At 44.5% G+C, this 22,049-nt stretch overlaps 1 protein-coding gene across 7 annotated transcripts in view; it reads right to left on the bottom strand.

Moving 5' to 3' along the window:
• The window catches only part of slit1a (slit homolog 1a (Drosophila)), a 92,128-nt gene extending 72,018 nt beyond the window's left edge, over positions 1-20,110 (bottom strand). For all 7 annotated transcript variants that reach the window (XM_086122212.1, XM_086122210.1, XM_086122207.1 and 4 more), the window contains exons 1-4: positions 19,494-20,110; positions 8,702-8,773; positions 6,039-6,110; positions 4,714-4,785 (exon numbers count right to left, since the gene is read on the bottom strand). In XM_086122212.1, coding sequence (XP_085978338.1) covers positions 4,714-4,785; positions 6,039-6,110; positions 8,702-8,773; positions 19,494-19,666 — 389 coding nt within the window. In that variant the 5' untranslated portion in view covers positions 19,667-20,110. The remainder of the gene's footprint in view (positions 1-4,713; positions 4,786-6,038; positions 6,111-8,701; positions 8,774-19,493) is intronic.
• Positions 20,111-22,049: the final 1,939 nt, after the last annotated feature.

The raw sequence follows: 22,049 nt of genomic DNA on the forward strand, positions 1-22,049 counted from the left end.
TCGTCAGCAAATGTAAACACTGTTGTTTCGGATATTTCAACCGTTCTGCCTTCACTTTGTCCGTTTCTTTTCTCCTCTCTTGCTCCCCTTGTGCTGAAGTGGTGAATATTTCAAATGGCGTAGTGGTTTTTAAATTACCCCCTTTTGGCTTCCGCTCACTTCACATGGTTTAGTCTGTGTTTCCTTCCCGCTCTCACACACACACACGTACGCCCTGGACTCGTAAAGCAAACAGCGACAAGCCGTAAAAGCCACTTTTACCACCTGACAAGGACAGGGGCAGGAAGAAGTGCAAGAGCCAGAAGTTAATATCTGACTTGGATGGTTTGGTCAGCCGCCAGGTCAGGAATTTCATGCTGCTGCGAAAACTCAAACACCTTAAATTGACAGTTTCACTCACCATGGGCTGCATATGTACAGTATGAGCCAATGGTTGACAAGGAGGGAAGCTGGGCAAGAGATGACTGCTTTTTTTCACTGGGAGCCCTCCTCAACCTCTCCACTGAAGCCACCAAAACCTGAATCAGTCCGTTGCAATTAATTTCAGCATGTGCAGTCTTTTTTGGAAACTGTCATCGCCGCTAAAACGGCTCAGCGTAAGAACGTTCCGATGGAGTGAAAGTTTGATGCCGGACAGATGTGAGGCGGGCCATTTTAATCAAGAGGGCACGCTGAAAGCGATTGAGGGAGATGAGTTGCCATGGAGACGTCTGGCAAAATCGGGGTCCAAACAATCTTCCGAGGGACCCGGGCTCACTGAGGCGGGTCATTCATCAGCAGAGACAAAGAGAAGGAAACAGCAAGACAAGTTTTGAGCATTGACGCTCTGCCCGGCTCACAACCAGGAACAGCACCAGACGCAGCGATTTAATTCTTTTCATCTCGTCAAAGCCTGAACGCTGATTTTCTGACTCCAAGCCAACCTGCAGCTAAGGAACACACCGAAAGCAAAAGCAAAGCAGCAGTCAGGTGACAGTTGGATGGTTTATAGTGTTAATGAAAGAGCGCACCACTTTTTCTGGGTAGTCTTCCTTCCCTCAGCAATCAACAAACAGAAACACTTCTCCCATAGAACTCCGCAACACATCGTTTACGCCGTTATCTTAAACGCCAGAAATAACATCATTCCCTCATGGGCGACGCCGAAATACACATTAGCCCATGGAAATGTAATTACAAGGTCGTTCTCTGTCTAATTGGTGTTATTTGCATTGCCCTTATTCTTTCTTTTATGTGCCCGCATCTACAGTATGTATGTATTTCCTGCCGTGTGCTTGGGTTTAGTGGATGTCAAGATGCCTGTCACCAGGCATTACACTATGAAAATGAAAGATGGAAAAAGGATCTTAAGGACGATTAAGACATGCCCTCTCGGATTTTCTAATCCCGCCTTTGGTAGACAAGTACACAACTCCCCGCCCGCCCTTTGTACCTCCCGAGGAGAAATCCAAGGTGAAAGCTCACCTCTCAAACCCTCACCCAGCGTGTAACATGCCGCTTCCGACAATCTTGTGTTGTGGCAACAACAAGCAACAACCTTCACCTCCACTTCCCCCAGAAACCTGTCCTGACCTTAAACCAGATGCCGCATCGCTCCGGGGCGTCTCCTCGGCTAACTGTTCTCCACTATACGCCAAGTACTCTCACCTTTCCCCCCACCGTCCCACGGTCCTCACTTCCTGCTGCTCTCCCACTGCGAGGAGACGCTAATTACAGGCACAGATGAGTAGATTACAGATGTGCAGCGTAGTGGAAGTGGGATGAGGCGAAGGGGGCCAACAGGTTGTTAACATTGATGAATGCGATTCTATTTTCACCGTTATTGGTCACTGATGTTCCCGCGCGCCAGGCCTCTCACCTCTTTGTGGCCGTTCACATTACATCCCATCACTGGAACTCAACTGCCATCCATCACTGGGCGGTTTGTAACAACGCCTAACTACCGCTAATCATCTCAAATCAATTCAAATTATCTCAGCTCGGCCCCACATGCATCAGTGTCTCCTATCGCTCAGATCTGGGAAGAGACGGCAGCAATCACAAACCACACACCTCCGTATTGATGAACGAATCAATCAGAAGTTGGAGAAGATCCGTCATCTTACTGTCTTTGGGCCATTTTCAGGTGCAGCATCGTTCTATCAACAGTGCTTTGCTTTCTCCGTAAATGCTTGGTTTGGATGAGTTTGACCTCAGTTCTATCAAACAGAGGGAAGTTCAGGGGGAAGTAGATACGCACCAACATTTCAAGAGTTTTCCCAGAAGAACTAAAGCTGTACAAACACAGACGGCAGGATAGAGTCCGTATTTTTGTTCCTGTTGGACTTCTTGTAGGTGTAAGGTTTCATATTAGAGTGAAACATGATGAGATGGCTGCGATTGGCTGGCGACGGGTTCAGGGTAGATACTCCAGCTCTTGCCCAAACGGCAGCTGGGATAGGCTCCAGCGTGCCCGTGACCCGATAGTGAGGATAAGTGCTTCAGGCAATGGATGGCTGCATGATGAGATGGCTATAATGTTTTTGTTTTGGATTGTTTTCAAACACGGTTCTAAAATATCAACTGCTTGAACCGGATGTTACGGCAAACAGGATATGTTGCTCTCTCAACTTCGAACTAAACTTGAACGCTTTCCTTCCTTCTCTTTGAGGTGAACATTCAAAACGTAACCCGCTAGCTATTCACTTGGCTTTCTCTATTTCAACTGTTATCCCTCCATCAAAAATAACCTCACAAAAGTCTGCCATTAACATTTTCCAAAATGTTGGCGTCATGCACCAGTAGCATAATGTTTGAAATGCAAACAATGAGTGGAGTTAAAAGTTAACATTTTATAGAGGAAGTGTTCATACCTAACCTTTTTCGGTTTGTGATTGTGTCATTATGAAATTGGCTGCCGTTGGCCTATTAATCCCACGCACAAATACCTGCATTAACCCGAGGACCCTCATTTTTGTGAGTGTGTGTTGCTCATTTTCTCCTCTAAAGCCTCGCTTAAAAACAGGCTTGAGCTCAACAGAGGGTCATATGGAGACAAAGAGCAAAAAGTGTAAAAAGGTTCAGAAAGACATTTGGCATTCAAATTAAGAGAACCATCTGGGTGAGCGCACCACTTTTTATGATAATCTCCCTTGTTAGGATTGGAAAGGTAGACCTTAACAAGCCTCGGTGAACACTTTGAGCAAGTGCAAAGGTGTACATTTAACGTACGGTACATTAGCATAACCTGCTTGTTTCTGACTAAAGTAAAAGATAAAAACCAAAAATCAGCAAAAGGCCTTCCCCTGAGAACGGAGAACCTTTTAAGTGCATTAAAAACTGCGCGCAGGAGTGAGACAGGCCGTAACCTAACCGCATCAGACATAGAACCAGAACCCACAGTGTGGCCCAGACACATCAGGAGTTAAGAAACACATCAAGAAAAGGCTTTGTCTTTTCCCGCTGTTCATGAAGTCTTGCACAAATCATTGTGCCAATCTACCAAGGACGTCCCAATGTTTTAGTTTCAAGTCGGCGCGTCTGGACTGCTCGTTTGTTTTAACTGCTTAGGAACATACAACACACCTGAAAAGCGTCATGCCCCATTATGGCTCGCTTTAATTCAGCCAAGGGTCAAGAACAAATGACGGTGTACACATTGTGAATCGATTTAGCCAACGTGACCAAGGTCTCATTGTGCAGGATGTGCCGGCGCAGAGTTTAGAATAATGAGCGTGAAGTCAGATTGGAGAACTGTGTTAGCACAATTCGCTGGCTGTTGGCACAGTCGCTTGCCCCAGATGGACTAATCACGCTTGTCCAAGGCCGTGCGCCGGTCTGTGGGGCCTCGGCCCGCTCTGTGTCTATTCTAGCTAGACAGGCAAGCCAGTGAGCTGACGGATGACACTTTGCCCTAAAACCTGATGGGACAACTTTGGCTTAATGACAGCTGATGTGTGAAGACAGTTACAAGGGGAGAATCGAATGGATTCAAGATGGTATTAGACATCAAGCGCAAGGTAAGCAGATGGGGGGCTGAGGTGAGGATCACGAGCTAGTAAAAACCACACAGCATGAATAGATGGCATAGAAATCCGTTTTCCATGACCCACAGTTTTATTGTTCCCAGATGCTGCAGGTAACTGCAATAATGTGAGATGGAACGATCAGCTAGCAATAGGGACACAGATTATCCAAAAGTTAGAGATCTACAAAAAAATATATATATATATTTGCCGATGAGGATTAAAAAAAAAACGCATTACTGTGGGAGGTTTTCACGACATGGGACGAATGTGTGTGTACATCAGGGAATAAAGATGCAGTCCATAGACAGATACAGTATGTCTCAGCAACAGTTATTTAAATTGGAACAGACCCCTAGATCAATTGGGCCACACATAATTTCCTTGTCAGCAGTGCACTCTCTTTAGTAGACAGTGCCGATGATTAGGAATGCAGGCCCACGAGTCCAAAAGCCAGAAAGGAACACTGGGGATCATTGAAACCTCAACTGGCCGTTCAGTGAGTAAAATTTATGTCTGACTGCTGTTTAATTGTGCGCACTAAACCAGAGCCCACAGTGGTAAATGAAACCTTGCTGAGCGGCGTTACTGCACACGAGAGCAAGAAGAGTGTTGAGAGATGACATGTGAACAGGCGGTGGGGGAGCATGGTTGGTAGAAGTCAAATAAAAAAAAAAAAAAAAAAGAAGAAGAAACAGCAGTTACTTACAGACGAGACAGGCCAGGGTTCTTCTGAAAGAGCAACTCTGGAAGGTGCTGCAGTTGATTACGGTTCAGGCGCCTACGGCAGGCAAGAGGATATGATCAGCCGGTGAATGCGTGTGTGTGTGTGTGTGTGTGTGCGTGCGTGTCCTTGTGTGTGGAAGCTGTGAATAATTTCTGCAAGATGCAGTCGAATCAGAGTAGCCACGGGCTATTGTGTTTCAGTCTCCCCTGAATGTCACATAAATATCCACGTGAAAGTTCAGGGGGAATTAAACTGCTAAGTCAAAGACAGCACGGTGAATTATCTCTACAAAGTGACATTACAACACAGCACTAGGGTAGGATTACATCTAGCGCTCTCTTTCGGGGAGTAACAATTCCCCAAATTTCCCATTTGGTAACAAGTGAAACACATCAATTGCGTGTGAGAACATGTGTGGATTTGAAGCGAGTTTTATCCATACGCAATGTTTCTTGACTAGAACAATGACTGGCAAACACGTCACATCCAAGGCTGGCAGGCTATATGCAAATAGACCATTTTCAGTCAATGAGGAACAGCCTGTTGCTAATTTGTTGGAAAACCGCAACTCTTTCTCTCTCCGCCGAGTCCCCGAGGCCCATGGGAGTGAATGCAGTGGCTGTGACAGAGAGGCTGCAAATCTGAGCGACAGGGCTTCTGCCATGCACAGCGCACACAGTTTAACACAGATGTTGGTACCTTTTTGGAATGACCAAGATGGCGCTCCAGTGCATCATGGGAATTAACGGTGTGCACCGCTGCCCACCTCACAGCCCCTAGCCTAGCCGCTGGTGGGTTTGTGGCTATGTTTAAATATCGAAGAACCTGCCAGTGAATTTTTACGATGGTCTGGGGATAGGAAACGCTGTATATCTAACCATTTGAGATTATTAATGTGGGTTTCGGATTAAGGGAAAGTCTTTTATGGTTTGAGCACTAACCGCGCGTGCCCATAAAGTCATCTGCGGCATCCAATTCCATGTGGCTAGCACTACTGATTTGCTCATGTGCCGGTTGAGGTGTGGTTGGCCATATTTGCCCATGTCTTTTCAGGGCTAGTTTACAAGCTGCTGAGGAGTGATGGTTCTGTCCACATGGGTCTCGGCGTGCGGTGAGAGCAGCGGGTAACAAGTAATGCTCCCGGCACCATCTGCCCACAGCGGCATGACAGGAAACTGCCTTGTACTCCATCCACATTTTATGGACAGCTCCCTCTTGTTAGTCACGTTACACTCAATTAATGCCTGGGCCCACTAGCTCAGGTTTAGAAATATAATAAAAGTGTCTGTCCGCGGGATGGTACTCACAGTCTCTCGAGCTCTTTCATGTCATCAAAAGCCCCACGCTCGATCACGGTAATCTGATTCTCCATCAGCTGCCTGCAGGGAAAGGAGTATTAGTGTTACAAACTGTAAGATGGACCGGCACTTTTCCTGATGGTCAAAGTATCCGAGGTATGCTTGGCGGGACTTCTGTTAGTGGGTCTGGATTCACGCTTGGGTGAAGCAAAGTGAACACCTCACAAACACACGGAGGTCAGAGGTCAGCGGTGTGGATGGGAGGGCAGTATCCACACACAATCTGAGAGAGCGCGGCTCTGGTGTGGTCCGTGGGCCTTGCGGTTGGGTAGAGACGAGACCAAATGCAGGGAAGGGGTGGAAGGTCAGCTTTAAGGAAACCAAGACTTTTTCAGACCCGTTGAAAAAAAAGGTCACTACGACAAGGTCACAAGGATAGCAAAGATAGCATAATAATAATTGTTTTGGGATATTTTTTTGAAATGCAGCTGTGCCTTGACCACGTATTGCATTCCTTCTGTGACCATGCTCGTAACTCAAAAAATGTGTAACTCAAATCAACTTTCCCCATTAAAAGAAATGAAAGTGTCATTTTTATCAGGTCCCATTTCTTAGCCCATTTGTTGGTGTTTTGCATTGTTTATCAGCATTCAGCCATCGGGCAAATACACAACATGTAATTCTCGGTTTTATGTTTAGGTTGACAGTAAACTGGCAGTGGCAAGAAACTGAAGTGTTTTTTCTTTTTTTTTTTTTTTTTTGGTGGGGGAGGAGGGGATTGCTCACTATCTACAAAACTACTGCTTGTTGTGAAGTGATTTGAGTTGAGTTGAGTGTTTTGCTGCCATACCACACGCACTCTTAAATTTATGCTGACAAGTCAAAGCAAAAAAAAAGGAAAAAAAAGAAAACGTCTTCATAAACATGGAGGCACACTACTCACCTGCCCACTGCCAAAGCTAGTTTCCCAAAAATGGGGTTTGGATGATTTTGAAGTGTTACAATAACACAAATTTGAGAAGGAGACTTTATGGGAGAAACAAGAGTGTTCCTTCATTACATATACAACTGTTCCATGTTGAAGGCCACCTCTCCCGTCTCCCACAACTCAGCCGTCTGTACTTCCTCGCCATCAAATATAAATGCTAATCACTGTTTGCACTCCATAAACATTGAGGAAAAAGTGCAATTCAGTTTTGATCCCTTACTCATGACTTTAGATAGGGGAAAAAAATATCAGTACTTTCGACTTACTAAAGTTTAAAACACACACACACACACACACACACATATATATATATATATATTTATAATGTGTGGGGGGGGGGAATATATATATATATATTTTTTTTTTTTTAATTTTTTTTTTAAGTGATTGTCTCGCCTGGCAAGAACAGACTATTGATTTAAATGTGGCGCCGGACAAAGAGGACGTTAGTCGGCGATGTTGACGTTACACAGACAACTAACAGCAAAGATATACCGCTGTTTCTTTTTGGTTCCTCTTGAGGGTTGCCTACGGGTCAGTAGCATTAGATGTCGACGACGACCCCATTTTAAAAGAAAGGACAACTGTTTGGTAGATGACATGCATGCACGCATAGTGTATGTGTGTGCGCGTATGTGTGCGTCATGCATCGCATACAGAAACATGAGATTTTATTGTCTTTCCTGACCTCTCTGACCTTGTGGTGACATTAAAAGTGGAGGGGTAGCTGATGGTGCAGACGGAACACAAGGGCAGACGATGAGAGGGGACAAGCAGCAGTGTGAACAAGGCACAGAGTAGATTCGGTCGACAAGGCAAGAGGGATGGGGTGGTGAGGGGGAAGAACGAAAACGCTGGAAAATAGGACTCCAAGGGGCCAGAAGGAATTGTGTGTGGCTCACATTACACTTAAAACATGTTAAATGTCTACACGGCTTCTCTTGCCGCTTTTAAAAAAAATAAAGAAGTTTGAATTCCTGAAGTTACAAAGGCTGTTTTAATTTCAAAACAGTGCACATGGTGATTATAGGAACAGAGGGCACAATAAAATGATGCTACAACACACAGTTCCCAGTAAGAGAGAGTGAAATCCATTACCTGACCTGCAACAATCGCTTGGCTGCTTAATGTACTGTGGAGTACTTCTCCATAAGACCACTTCACTGAGCTTATGCTAATGTGAGCTTTGCGACTATGCGTACAATTGTGTTTGTCGATCATGAGTACATTCAGATAGAGACAAACGATACTGTTCTAAAGTTATAGGCTGCCAATCAATCTGTTTTTACAATGCTAAACGTAGCATATGAACAAAAATATCGACCTCCACCAAAGTCAAAAGCAAAGACACTTCCTGTAGATTTGAACAATGACGGACAGGTAGAGGCATTCTGATTCAGACGGGTGGATGATTCCATTTATGCCATAGTAATGTGAGCTTCACCATAATGTATAAAGTGAGCCCCTATTTATCACAGAGGATACTGTAAATTGCACAATAAGTGAAAATCCGAAATATAAAGAGACAATGAAAAAAAAAGGTTTTACCACTCCATACACAAAAAAACCTACAGGAAAATAATTTTAGAGAACGTACGGTGCACATGCAGGCGCCTTTAAGAGGCGGAGCCTGAGAGGGTGGCGTGTGATGTCAGAGAGTGTGGAGGACAAAAACAAAACTTACAGAACTCGGATGTATTTGAGACCAGCAAAGTCACTCTTGGTGATGCGTGTGAGATTGTTCCCATTCAGCTCCCTGCAAAGAAGAGAACACACACAAAAAAAAAACAAGCATGAATATTTCATCTTTATTTTCGAACTGTCCTCCCTTCAATTTGGAACCTTGCCAAAAAAATAAATGCCTAAAAAGTTTTGCACATTCTGTACTTACAGTTTGACTATACAGCTGGGAACAACTATGGAGAAAATAGTCTTAAGAGTGTAGATTATTTCCTGATTAGTTCATTCATTCATTTGCCGAACCGCTTTATCCTCACTAGGGTCGCGGGGGGTGCTGGAGCCTATCCCAGCTGTCTTCGGGCAGTAGGCGGGGGACACCCTGAATTGGTTGCCAGCCAATCGCAGTTCCCGATTAGTTTTAGGGGTAATATTTTTTCACAAATCGTGAGAAGGAAATGTAACGGCTTATTTTCCAGCTAAATAGGTGGTCTCATGCACCACAGATTCCAGCTGTTGAGGGTGGGTACCATCATGACAACACATGAGTTGTTCACAAATCATGCTAGACATTTTTGGCTTATAGCGCATCACGGGCTGTGTGTGTGTGTGTGTGAAAAAAATGAATACGTGCACCAAAAATTACGGGGGAGAAAACCCACATTCAAAGCAGCATGACTCACGATACTAGTATTCACATCTTGATCATGGTTTTAAATTGTTTTTTTTGTCAATGTTTTTGTATTTTAGATTTTACAGTCAATTGTGCTCATCTTCCTTTTGTAAATTGAATGGCAACAAAGAATATCACTCCAAATCTCCTGTACTGTTCATTCTGGTGATACATTGAAACTAGAATGACTTATTTTTATTTGCTCCATATCCTTCAGGAAAGGTTGTTCCAAATAAGAACAAATTGAAAGACAATCAACGACTCCAATGTGTTTGACCTTGCGGGTTCCACTGTACTCGGGTAAAGTTTCAAAGTAGTTGTTGTGATAACATTCAAACATACATCATAATCCTACTGGATTCTCATAAGAGCAGTCATTTTGGGGATGTTGGCATTTCTTCCCCTTGGTCTATTCTAGAAGTGCAATGTGAGTACAAGACATTTGAGCCGTCTTTCTCTTTATTCTGGGAACTGCCAACCTACACCCTCAACCGCACCTCTTCTTGGCCATGTCCTTCCGCCATTGTCAGGGATTAGTGGGAGCCAACGGAGGGGATTTGGGAAAGGCCGCAAGGCCAAAAAGCTAAGTGTTGTGGATATAATGGGAGCAGATGTCCAGCCGAACGTTGACCGTCACTGCAAAATTAGTGAGAAAGAGCACTGCAGCTAAAAGAGATGTTTTGGAATGGCTTTTGCTAATCCAAGAAAGTGCTGTCCAACGTTTGTATTCACATGGCAGCTGGGAGAGTAAATATTTGGCATGTTTGTGTGCTACTGCAATCGCGAAGCATTATTGGTCCACCCTGCCCTGACCCGCCTACTCAACTCCTCGTCCCGGAGCACGGCCCCCCAAAAAAAAGAAAGAAGAAAAACGTGAAAGAATCTGCGCAGAAAGCAAGGGTCTCTTTCCCTCACTCGTCTAATGACCACTCGAGGGACTGCAGTGCTATGCAGTACTAAAAAGAATGGCCATTATAGACAGATGGCGTGTATTTGTGTGTCTGTGTATGTGTGTGTGCGCGCTCACACGTGTGTACACAGGTGCACTGACGGGCCAAGCGACAGAACCGCAGGAAATAAATAATGGACCGGCCTTCATTAGCCTGCGCTGTGATTCGTGCACATGTGGTGTTCATTCCAGGTGCTTACGCAGAAAGGTGCTTGCATGCATGTCAACCTGCGCACAAGTGCGGATAGCCGATGTCTCATTTCTCGGGTGGTCATTCCGGATGACACTCTAAGGACAAGAAAAGGGATTGGACACAAACGAGAGGAGACGGAATGAGAAAAGTGTTGAGAGGTAGCAGGAGGATTTTGTCAAAAGCTGACGCTCTCCATAAACAAATTAGACCACAGTTCCTCCTCTGGCGGCGAGTTCTCGCTTAATCCTGACTATCTCCACTCCGGAATTGACTCATTGATGCAACTATGCAATCGCTTGAGCAGTTTCGGGAAAAGGACCACCAAAAAAGCTGCTTTTGCTCATCTCGAAATGCAAGATAGTTTCAGAGTTGTGACATTTAGGTCGTGCTGAAATAGCAGCCAACACCCGTGATGTGTTAACTAGCACTGGAGAAGCCACAGATCCACACTTTGACATTTTCTGACCTTCGAAACCATGCGAGGGTTTGAAAGTATTTATTAGGTTTTAAATAACACTTTTTATTGAATAGTGTCCCTTCTACATTATTCATCCGCCGTCTGAAGCAGGCTTATGAGTTTTGTACTAACGAAATGCAACGGAAGCCTGATAAGCTATGAGTGCTAAGCATTGTATCTCCACGGGACTGGAGCAGAACGTTTTGACAAGCTATTTCCCTATGAGTGATCACGCTTTACAAGATGTAAAGTGCATAATTACAAAGAACGTCATATGTGGACATGGCCAATCTGTGAATGAACAAGCCACGGGCATGCGTTAACCACCGATGAGGTAATAGCAGTCGCCGGACTCCTACGCATTGTTTTGCTCTTGTGAAGTGAGAATGCCGCTTTTTATTCGTGAAAATAAAATCAGTCATTAGTATTACAGGAAAAGGAATCCAAGCAATAGCTGTTGGCAGGACAGCAAACGCGCCTTCTCTCGTTTCACAGACAGATGCTTTGTGGTTCGGACTTGCTGTGCCGGTTTTTGCATTACAGTGCTGCGGTATTACTCTCGTGGCAGAAAATTATTAGGTATGATACCCAGTTCACGCAGCGAAGGATTTCCAACTCCATCGGTCTATTCCCTAGAAACGTCTGTAAGGATTCCCAGCACCGACACGCTTCCCGGACAGTCAGATTTGCCACATCGCTAGCTCATGCTGACTCACTGGTCAGTAAATGAATGCATCGATTCTTATGTGTAGGTCTCGGTGTAATTATTAGAGACCCCTAAAGTTGTGTCATTGTGGAATTCAACCACATTTTCACGAAAACAGGTGAACTAAAGTCTCACAGGACTTTGAATCCCCATCACTGTTCATTCACGAAAACAAATGAATGGAAATGAATATTTTTGGGAGCGTATCAGTGATGGATGTGTGTAGCCTGAAGGTGAGGAGAAGCAGACGTTCAAAACGATGCTCTCCTCTTGCTTGAAAATAGTCCAAGTCGAACGCCATTTGCTCACATCTCTGTAATTCAAATGGGCTCCGAGTGCTGCTGCAACACTGAAAAAGTCATTCCGTTTATTTCCGCCAGCTGCATGGGGTCTCTCAGCAGACGGGGACATGGTTTGAATTGAGCAACTTTACATGAAATGGAGCCTGGAGACCAGAGGGAGAATAAGCAAACGCAGCGGCTAGCTAACACACAGATACAAATATCCACGCGGCTTGCACGAGGAAAAAGGGGCCGCAGAAATACACTTTATCGGTAAGTACACCTACTGACATGTAGAAGAAAAAATGCCCAGAGGAGCAAGCATTCTGGTTCAGCTTTCCTAGCTGGATGGAGGGAAAGGCAAACTATTGTTGGGTGTCGTGTTTTTTGACTGACATGAAACATTTATGCAGAAATACAGCAGAACTTAAACAAAGGAGTGCCGTGGAAAAGTACAGACTCGCCGGCAATGTACAACACCGAGGCCATAACATAAATCAGTATTAAGCTATAGAACGGTTTTATAACTTTACAACAAGTTTTATGAATGTGCCTTTATCTGGGCTGCGATTCAGCTTTTACGACTTGACAACATGAATTAAGAGTCATTGATTGAGAGAAGAGTGACGGTTGCGTTGACGCTGTAGTGAGCAGACACATTTGAAACGCATTCATAATACAAGGGCTAACTTGCATTTATTAAACAGTTATCTCATTTTAAACATTAACGACGTTAAAGTGTTTGCATTTTTCTCCAATGAACTTGTTGCTGTCATTATACGAGCCATCATCAATGCGCAATAGTTCATCCAACAGAGTGGCTCGCAAAATCTAACAAGACCCCATGCAAGTGTTTTGTTTTTCTCTACATACTGTACACTTTTAAAAATAAAGATAGAAGTATATATATAGTATATGTATTCTTTTTTTTTTTTTTGGTTAGGTTTAAGTTCAAATCACCTCTTCCTGTGTGGTTTAAATGTGCAGTAATTGTCTGGCATTTTAGTCGCTGTACATGTAACCACTGCACACCAATGATGGGCTGTACTCAGTGTGTACGTGCATGTCACTCATGATATGCAGCATCATAGACGACCCTCCAACATAGTTTACATGCAACTCCAATATCATTTTTTTCCTGTGACTATTCCTTTCAGGGCTGGCGACTATACCAGGGTGTTCCCCACCTCTTGCCCCAAACTTACTCTGTCCAGGCTACAGCTCACCCATTACCAAATTGAGAATAAGCGGTATAGAAAATGGATGGATGGATTTTTTTTTTTTTTTTTTTTTTTTTTTGGTGGGCCAAATGTTGCATGCAATCATGATTATTATATAACGACTTACTGAAAAAAAACCCCATCTAGAAATAATATATGATAAATGACATTTTGGTAGTAACTTGCCCAACACCGCACATCAACACCCGCCTCAATTGAAATGACTTATTAATGTGTGCACATTTTGCCGCGGTGTCACGGTTGCAAGCGTCACAGGACCATTTGTCTAGAGCAGGTTTTGCCTGGCAGGGAAGCCAGAAGCCGGCGGATTGAAGCTCCGTGACCGCACGCTTTCCAAACTCCTCACTGCGTCTACAAGCTGGCGACAGAAAACTCAAAGTGCTGTGGCCAAAGCGCGGCGGATCATTACCCACAATCACATGCTGATAATACTATTCAACCGCATGAGCTGACAGTTTTTGAATGAACGACAGCGGCTGAGAAGCAGTGAGCAGACTCTGGAGCATATAGGAGTGACGGCGGGATAGGCTGCGCAGGAATTGTCACTCGATGCTGAAAAATGACAGTTTGGGAACTGCGTTGCTGTCTGGGAGAAAGCGACCTACATATTAGTTGCTCCAACACTAACACGGCTGCACCATGCGAGCTCACAAAAACCTCAATGAGTGAAAGTCTGAGATGGGGCGAGAGAACGCAGACCAGCGTGGCCAAAATAACACACTTAGAGTGAACTGGAACACTTCTGTCCACACTCAGAGGTCAGATTACTCCTTTGAATTGAAATGTGGCTTTCAGACATGCAGGCCCTCAATTGCACATTTTTAGCGTGTGCGTCAATGAGTGTGCAGCGCAGTGGCTAAAGACTATGTCTGAGAGCGTGTTTCCCGCCTCCTGGGCTCCTCAAGGGCTATTTACAGTGTTCATTCTGCGCAGTCAGGCCTCAGGAGGGAGAGCTCACTTAGACGTAAACACTAAGCACACACACACACACACACACACACACACACACACACACACACACACACACACACACACACACACACACACACACACACAGTTCACAAGTCAGGTGTTGCCATCCAAGCATTTATTTGACTGGGCCGCCGACACGCCAGCTAAAACACTGGGCAAAATGAAGACAGCTTCATGTATGAGACACTTCTCCAAGCAAAAATAACAGAGAGATTGAGGACAGGAAGCGCAGGACGGAAAAGTAGAGCACAGACACGTTTTGCTCAAACAGAGATAACTTATGACACTGTCAGGCCAAGGCAAATCAAACATCTGTTCGAGTGCATGTCGCCGCCGCCGCAACAGACTGGGACAGGAACACACAGTGCGCTGCAGACTGAGGGGTCTTTCATGCTTTATACTGTATCTGCTGCTGTTGTGCGCTGACCATGTATGAATGTGCGCTCTGAAACGCATCATGTGTCTTGTGCGCGTGTGCGTGTTGAAAACATCTGCTCAGTCACATCTGTCACATTATGTTCCCGCCACTCTCTAGTGAGTAGAAACATGAAGTCTTAACGGCACTCGGCGGTGCACAGGCCTCCACCAAGGCTGAACAGTCCCAATTGGGATCAGAGCCAATGTGTTTGCCCTCACTGGTACCCGTAGCCTGGATTATCTGTTTCTTGAGAAGTGCTCCTAAAGAAGTCAAGGAAAATGTTGACATCAATTTGTAATGGGCTCAAACGCGCTACACTCATCAGCAACGCAATGTTAAAATCAACTTCTGTCGTATTGACGAACAGCAATCAAGACAAGGGTTTGTAAAACGAAACTTAGTACGGCTCTGACCACCAGTCAGTTTAAAAATAAGAACAAAATAAAAAAACAATTAGCATCATTTCCCTTTACTTGATGCCAAAATGTCTATTATCTGTTGACATGTTCAATAAATAAACAAACAAACCGAAAATTGCAATTTTATAATGTAAGCAGTTTGTCCTTGGCCCATGCAGTGCTCACTGACTGGCAAAGTCTCATGAAAATATTTGCTGGTTTTTTTTTTTTTTGCATACTCCTGCAACCAAACAGAAACTTCTAAACTAGGATGGCACTTTGTAGAGCTCAGGCCTAGGACAAGTCTGAACAATCCTAATTTGGATCAACACCTCAAAGGCACCCCAATGAACGTAATTTCCCATTGAAAACGACTTCAGTGCACATTGCGCAATTAGGGGGAAAATATGACAATTCAGATGCCAAGAGTGTAAAAGAAAGGGTAAATATAATAGTTAATACTTGGCCCACACCTCACCCATTGGCAAACTTTCACAGATGTCATTTTTGCAGAATTAAAAACTACAAGCAAATGAAAATGCAGCAACGTTTTACAGGTAACTGCCATGGCCAATAGATCTTAGATCTCCACCGAGGTGTTTTTGTTGAAGGTGATTGCCGTATTTTTCTGACTTAATATGCTTTAATTTTCTCAAAAATTGACAGTGTTCTTTATGTATGGATGGCGACTTCAAGTTGAATAAAGTTTGACTCATTTCCAACTCACTGACTCTTTCACAATAAAACATGATTGACTGGCAATCATGCAAGGAGGGTACACAGCCCCAATTCCACTGGCTCCAGCTCCCCTGGATACCCTGAACAGGATCAGAGCTATAGGAAATGGATTAGTGAATAGATACTTTTATTTTAATGACAATTTCCGGGTAAATGCAGTAATGGCTCTCCGATAATAAATTCCCTCATGCAGGAATAAAGAGCACAAGACAGCAGTCGTCTGTTGCTTGGCACCTTTACAGTAACTGAGTTCGGATCTTCCTTTGTATATGGAATGCTGTGTAATTGCCTCTCTGAAACTCGATCACATCAAAAAGCATCTCGATGAGCGTGAAATGCGGATTATGCAGGCGTATCAAGGACGGCAGGAAAGCGTTCAACAAAGTGCATTTGAATTCCGCCGTCCATCGCTCGTCACTCATAAGCACCGCCGCCAGGATGCGACCGCTCAGCCGGCAAGGTTAACAAGAAAGACAGAATTTCTGGGAGATGAAAGATGATCTGAGTGGATGCACTAAATCGGATTTCATGGTCGGCTAAGATTTGGACTTGCATATAGAGTGATCATGCGCATATGCGCACACCTTGAAATTGAATTACATTGACAAACGTGTGCATGTTTCGGTAGACCAAAGACTACAAATGATTCCTACCTAGAATTTATAACCCCTTGCGAGACCTCATATTTTTGTCCCTGAAAGTCCACACAATGTGACTTTTAAAACTGATTTATGGCTTTGACACACATAAATGCCTTTGACGGGATAATTCCTCTCAAGCGTGCAATCAGAAATATAGTGTGGCTGTGTCAGGAGAGCAGGCTAGTGGGTCGAGGGTGAGTTTAGAAGCACAGCAGCCGCCTTTGATGTTTGGCAGTGCATTTGAACATGTAACATGCTTATTGTAGAGGTATGTCGCTCGGGGGGGGGGGGGGGGGGGGGGGGAAGACGATAACAACTGGGTGAAGTCTTAACATCAACATCTTCAAGAAATAGAGAACATCTCCTTGAAATACTAGACCCAAATTAGACAGAGATGAGTTGAACTGACATTTGTTGGTTCATCCGCCAGTGAACTGAAACAAAGTCTAAATGAGCTTTCTTTCTGATGTGATCGCTCACATGCTGCTGCTGAGAAGCGATCACATCCAACCATAATGTTGGGAGTAAATGGCTTGAGCAAAAATGCCCCCCCCCCCCCCCCTTGCGGGAGCATGCAGTGGTTCTTAAACTCTTTAGGTGCAGGGACTGCTTTTTCCTGTTCAGGGTGATGGAAAAGCTGGAGCCTATCTCAGCTACCAGAGGGCGAAAGTCTGATAACCTGGACTGGCATTGGCGTCACACCAAAAGTGTGACCCACTACACTACCGATGACTCGCCCCTTCTGATAAAAAACTGAATGGGTCCGTCAATGACCGCCGGTGAGCGTATTTTGGGTTTTGCGCTTTCTCTTGTTGTGACTCCGCAGTCACCTTTTCAGTGATTACCAACTCGAGTGAGTGCATCTCAAGCATCCTCTCATCATGCGCTGCCTCTCAGCCTGTGTGTCTCTTTATCCTTTTACATCATGCTCTTTCAACTTTCGCCGTTGCCAGGTAGCGAGGCGGTTGTTTTCAGCCTTGTTGGGGTAAATTATGGATCAGGTGGCTGGCGAGCTGTCAGTTGAAGCAGCCATGCCAAAAACACTGCAGGCATTCCCTGGCACATACACACATATTTTCCAGCGACAGCGTCACCCCCCCCCCCCCCCCCCCCCAAATAAGTTACTCATTTACCTTATGCACATATGCAGAAGGTTTGCAAATAAAAAAGAACACACATGGAGCACAGAGGAGATGCTGGAGACATTTGTCAAAAGGCTGGCGTTTGCAATTAAAAGAAGGGCACACCAGTGGTTAATAGCCACACTCCTCCCCCTCTGCAAATCAACTCATTCACGCAGATGAGGCACACGCGTTTGACAGCCGGGATGAGCAAGAGGAAAAGCTGCAAGAGAGAAATGGGCTGTGTTTGGATCAATATCTGCCGAAATAATCAGGTGGGAAAGTACTGAACATGAGATATTTTTAAGGATGATTTCAAAGAAGGTGGGGTTGCCTGGATGAGAGGCAAAGAATGAAGAAGAGGCAGAATTAAAAAAGATGAGGAGAGGGAATTGGGGGGAGCGGTCCTGTTGTGGTTTTAACATGGGGAGCCTCACAGTGTCATTACTGTGTCTCCCGGCTGAAGAGCTCAGGGGTCAGAACTGATCCAAACCCACACTGACAAGTGCAAATGGGATTCTGCTGTCTGTGGCGACACCCTCAGCGCACACATCCCACCGCCTAAACACACACACTCACACACACTTCTCTCTAAAACCCTCCCCCTTCTTGAACACACCCGCACCATTTCCCAAACGCATCAGTCTGTATACACGATCGCGAACACAATCCACAAAGCTTTTTAGTCATCTCTGCTCGACTTTCCAAGACTAAATTCAGCATAGCCACTGAAGTGAGGCGACTTACGTTTTTGCTATTTCACGCCTAATACGTTTTAAACAAGTTGAGGCTGAAATTTTGTTTAACTAACTGCTAAGTATTTGAAGCAGGATTGCAAAACAAGGATTCCACACATGGCATGGTAAATTTAGGCATACGTACAGGACAATCGTGTGGTTTCAGGTCAACTGTGTTGACCTGCAGATTGAACCTTGATTTATCACCTCATACACTGTAAGAGCCCGCAGAAAAGGATGGTCCCTAATTCTAAAATAGTAGCAACTGTAGGTCAGCTGTATTGTGGGGGTAAACATTACTCACACACAGATATATAAATAGAAATACATATGATGTGTACAGTTAAGGAGAGAAACACGAATGCACAGACAACTTTAAAAAAAATCCTCTTGAGTAATAGGGGCAATGAATATTTACAACCATTCATATGAGAGGAAAACCACAAAATGACCATGTTTCCTTGCCGCCTCAACCTGCGTGCTACCGGCACGGACATATTCAGACTGTCAGGCAACAAACAAACAAACAAAAAGGGTGTTCTTAGAAATTAAAGATGAAAAGCATTAAATATGCAGCCATTTCCCACTGTGCCAGTGCTGGCTCTGACACAGGCTGTCTCTTCTCCGTTCTTGCCAGAGCATCTTTAATTCAAGACTGATATTCTAAAAGCTGAAATAGAACAATCTATTTGCCCTCACACTCTTCACTTCTGATTTAGTGATGAATATTTCAGGGGAGTGTGTCATGAAAAACACGACGGAACCCCACTCTGGCAGCCGGTGCATGTCTGCTTCATCGCCCTCTCCCCCCATCCTCCATCAGTTTTACAAGACAGCTACAAGATCCTGGTGGAAGACTCACTTAAGGAGCAGATTTGCTTAATTTTCTAGATGATTTAACAATTTGTGGAGTGAGTGTTCAGCGCCATGCCTGGGAGAAAGGCGGACGGGTGGGGGGGTTAGTCGAGCGGAGACCCGGAGTGGGGGATGAAGTGAAAAGGAGCTAAGTGGGGAATCAAAATATAAACTCCAAATCTTGAACTCTATTTCTTCAACTTTAAAAGTTGGATTTGTGGAAGTAAATTACGTTTGAGTAAATAGTTGCCACACGAAAAGCACACATCCGCTCAGTCCCTCTCGCCTATTTACACCTGAATGGAATGCCAGTGTCTGACACACAGCTTGACAAGCACGGCTATTGTTCTCAATCTTTGGAGTGACATCAAGCATGCTACCACAGCAGGGAATAGGCAAAGCGGGCAGGTGGTACTCACAGCCTCTCGGTGTTGCGTGGGATATTCCTCGGCATGGTCCTGAGCCCCAGTCCGTGGCAGTCGACTGTGGTGCCGCTGCAGGTACACAGGGCAGGGCAGGCACCCGCGCCGGCTGTCAGCAGGGCGCAGAGCATCCCGGCCCAGACGCACATCTCCAGCGTGCCAAAAAACATCCTTTTGCCTAGCTTTGTCAACACCGTCCCAGCCTGACTTATTTCTTCCTGTCCGTCTTCTAGGGAATCCTGCTTAAAATTAAAAAAAAAAAAAAAGAAATGTATGTATTTTCAGCCAATATAAAAAAAACAACAATATAATTTCCTTTGAGAAGTTTAGAAAGACAAATCCCTTTTTGTTTATTTGGGTCTTGTACTTCTCGTTTTGAGTTTGGTATCCCCCTCAAAAAGCAGTTCTCTTGCTCTTATTGTCTCCTTGCAAACTCTTCTCCTGCCTTGGCTCTGTGGAGTGGCTGTGGTGTGCACACGTCTCCTCCTCACTCAGTCCCACTCCGCTCTGCTTGCCTAAAGAGAGAGGAAACAGGAGGAAAGAGCAGAATGAAAAAAAAGTCTTTCTCTCGCTCTCTCTCTCTCTCTCCGACACACACACTCACACCAGTCATCCATCACAAGGATCTACAAATAGCAGACCCCCACGACTCCACCCCTACCCCTCCTCACACAGTATACACCCCCCCAATCAGAACCCTGCCTGAACTCCCTCTCATTCTCAAGATCCCTCTTTCATTCCCTGGATTCTATTCACCATCCACATCTACTCCACATATCTTTATCTTTTAATTCCCACCCACTCCACGCCTTCCTTTCTCTCAGGTTGCCTCCAGGCGTACCCCCAAGAGAGCGGCACCTAACCTGCAGAACCCCTGCCTGAAGCGCTGTGCAGGGGAGCTTGAGCTTTGTGTGTGGCTGTAAATGTGTACATGGAACAAAGATGAATCCAGCAGGGATGAGCGGAATCAACACCTCGGCCGCTCAGAGGCAAAAAAAAAAAAAAAAGACGTATGGACATCAAGTGGAGCCATATGTGCAAATAGTCACATGAGCGATAACGTCATATAAACACATGAGTGGTACCGACACATTATGAAAAAGTCATACCTGCTCGGCCAATGGGATTTATGGATGTAAATTGGCATGACACTCGTCTCTCAACGGCAGTAACTGTTCCTAAAGTGGATTGAGAATATTATTTCAGATAAGCAGCATTTGTCGACCATCATTGGCCATACATTGCATTTTACATTTCTTTCAAGCAAAAGAGTGACATTTACTTTGAACGGCTCATTACGACGCTTCTATCTTTATATCGATTTGCATTTCGAGGAACGCTACATGTGGATTTGGGCTGGGAATGTCTCATTACTGGGAGCTGTTGACAGACGCTCACACAGAAATGCTCACGCTTCACAGTAATGTCTGTGTGTCAAATTGCTACCATGAAGAAAATAAAAGGAACATTTGGGAGGGAAAGTAAGAGGAAACAATTCCAAAACAACTTTGCTTGAGGCTTGTGTAGGACACTCTGTACACTAATATCTCTGTTTCGTCTAGGCGGCCAAAATGTAAGTGAAAGCACACTTGGAAACTCTTTCACGACAATTTTGCAGCCACTTCCAATAAGGGCTTTGCGCAGACGACGACTGTTTATTTGGCATATCAAGTTGAGTCATAGAATATTGGCATCATGCCATTTTGAACATGACCAGACATGAGTCCTGACTGCTGCCAGTCAACTTTGGGTAACAAACTTCGCTTTCTAACAATTTTTCCGTCTTTATTGACTTAAATAACCTCTGTTTAACTTATAGTAACCTGTAAACAAATAACACAGCTGTTTTTTATTCAGTGCTGTGCTTATAGTTCACCTCGGGACAGTTAGATTCCACAGAGGGATTTTGCTGCAGGGTGTATCCCTCCTAACATAAACACGGTCCAAAGAATCTCATTCATTGGTTGAAACATGAAGAAAAAAAAAGAAAAGAAGAAGAAACATTGGGAGAAAAGCACATGCGCACATTCAGGTGTACTGATGGATACTTTGAGAGAAGGGTGGTCCATCTGTCTCAGTAAAAGTGTCGGCACGGTGTAGATCTTCCCTAATTAAAGAGGAGACAGTGATGTTTAGTGGTAATGGGGGGTGGGGATGGGGGGGATATGTCGCTCCACTTCGGGAATGCACACAAAACACAACAGGAATTATTCTGGTGCTTTCAAAGCAGTGGGAGGACATGTCTGTTATTTATAATTAGACTAGAAAAGGGATAATACTGTGCACAAAACAGGAGGCCTGTCTTAATTAACTTACAGGACAAATGGATAAAACAATTCATAGTACAGAACAATGAGAACATTAGTGCAGTTGCAGAAAACACATTCCTGCCTTTCATTCATTCCGGAATGCATTACAAAAAAAGGGTGTCACTACTTTAAAGTCAGAAATGAATTTAGTAGCTGATGTTTTATTTTTATTTTAGGGTACCCATAAAAACACAAAAAGCCTGTGTTTTAACCAGGATTCCAAAACGATGCAATCATATCATCT

The sequence above is a fragment of the Hippocampus guttulatus genome, chromosome 10, assembly GCF_054856545.1.
Source record: "Hippocampus guttulatus isolate MCC_2025c chromosome 10, RoL_Hgut_1.0, whole genome shotgun sequence".
In the NCBI taxonomy this organism is placed as follows: Eukaryota; Metazoa; Chordata; class Actinopteri; order Syngnathiformes; family Syngnathidae; genus Hippocampus; species Hippocampus guttulatus.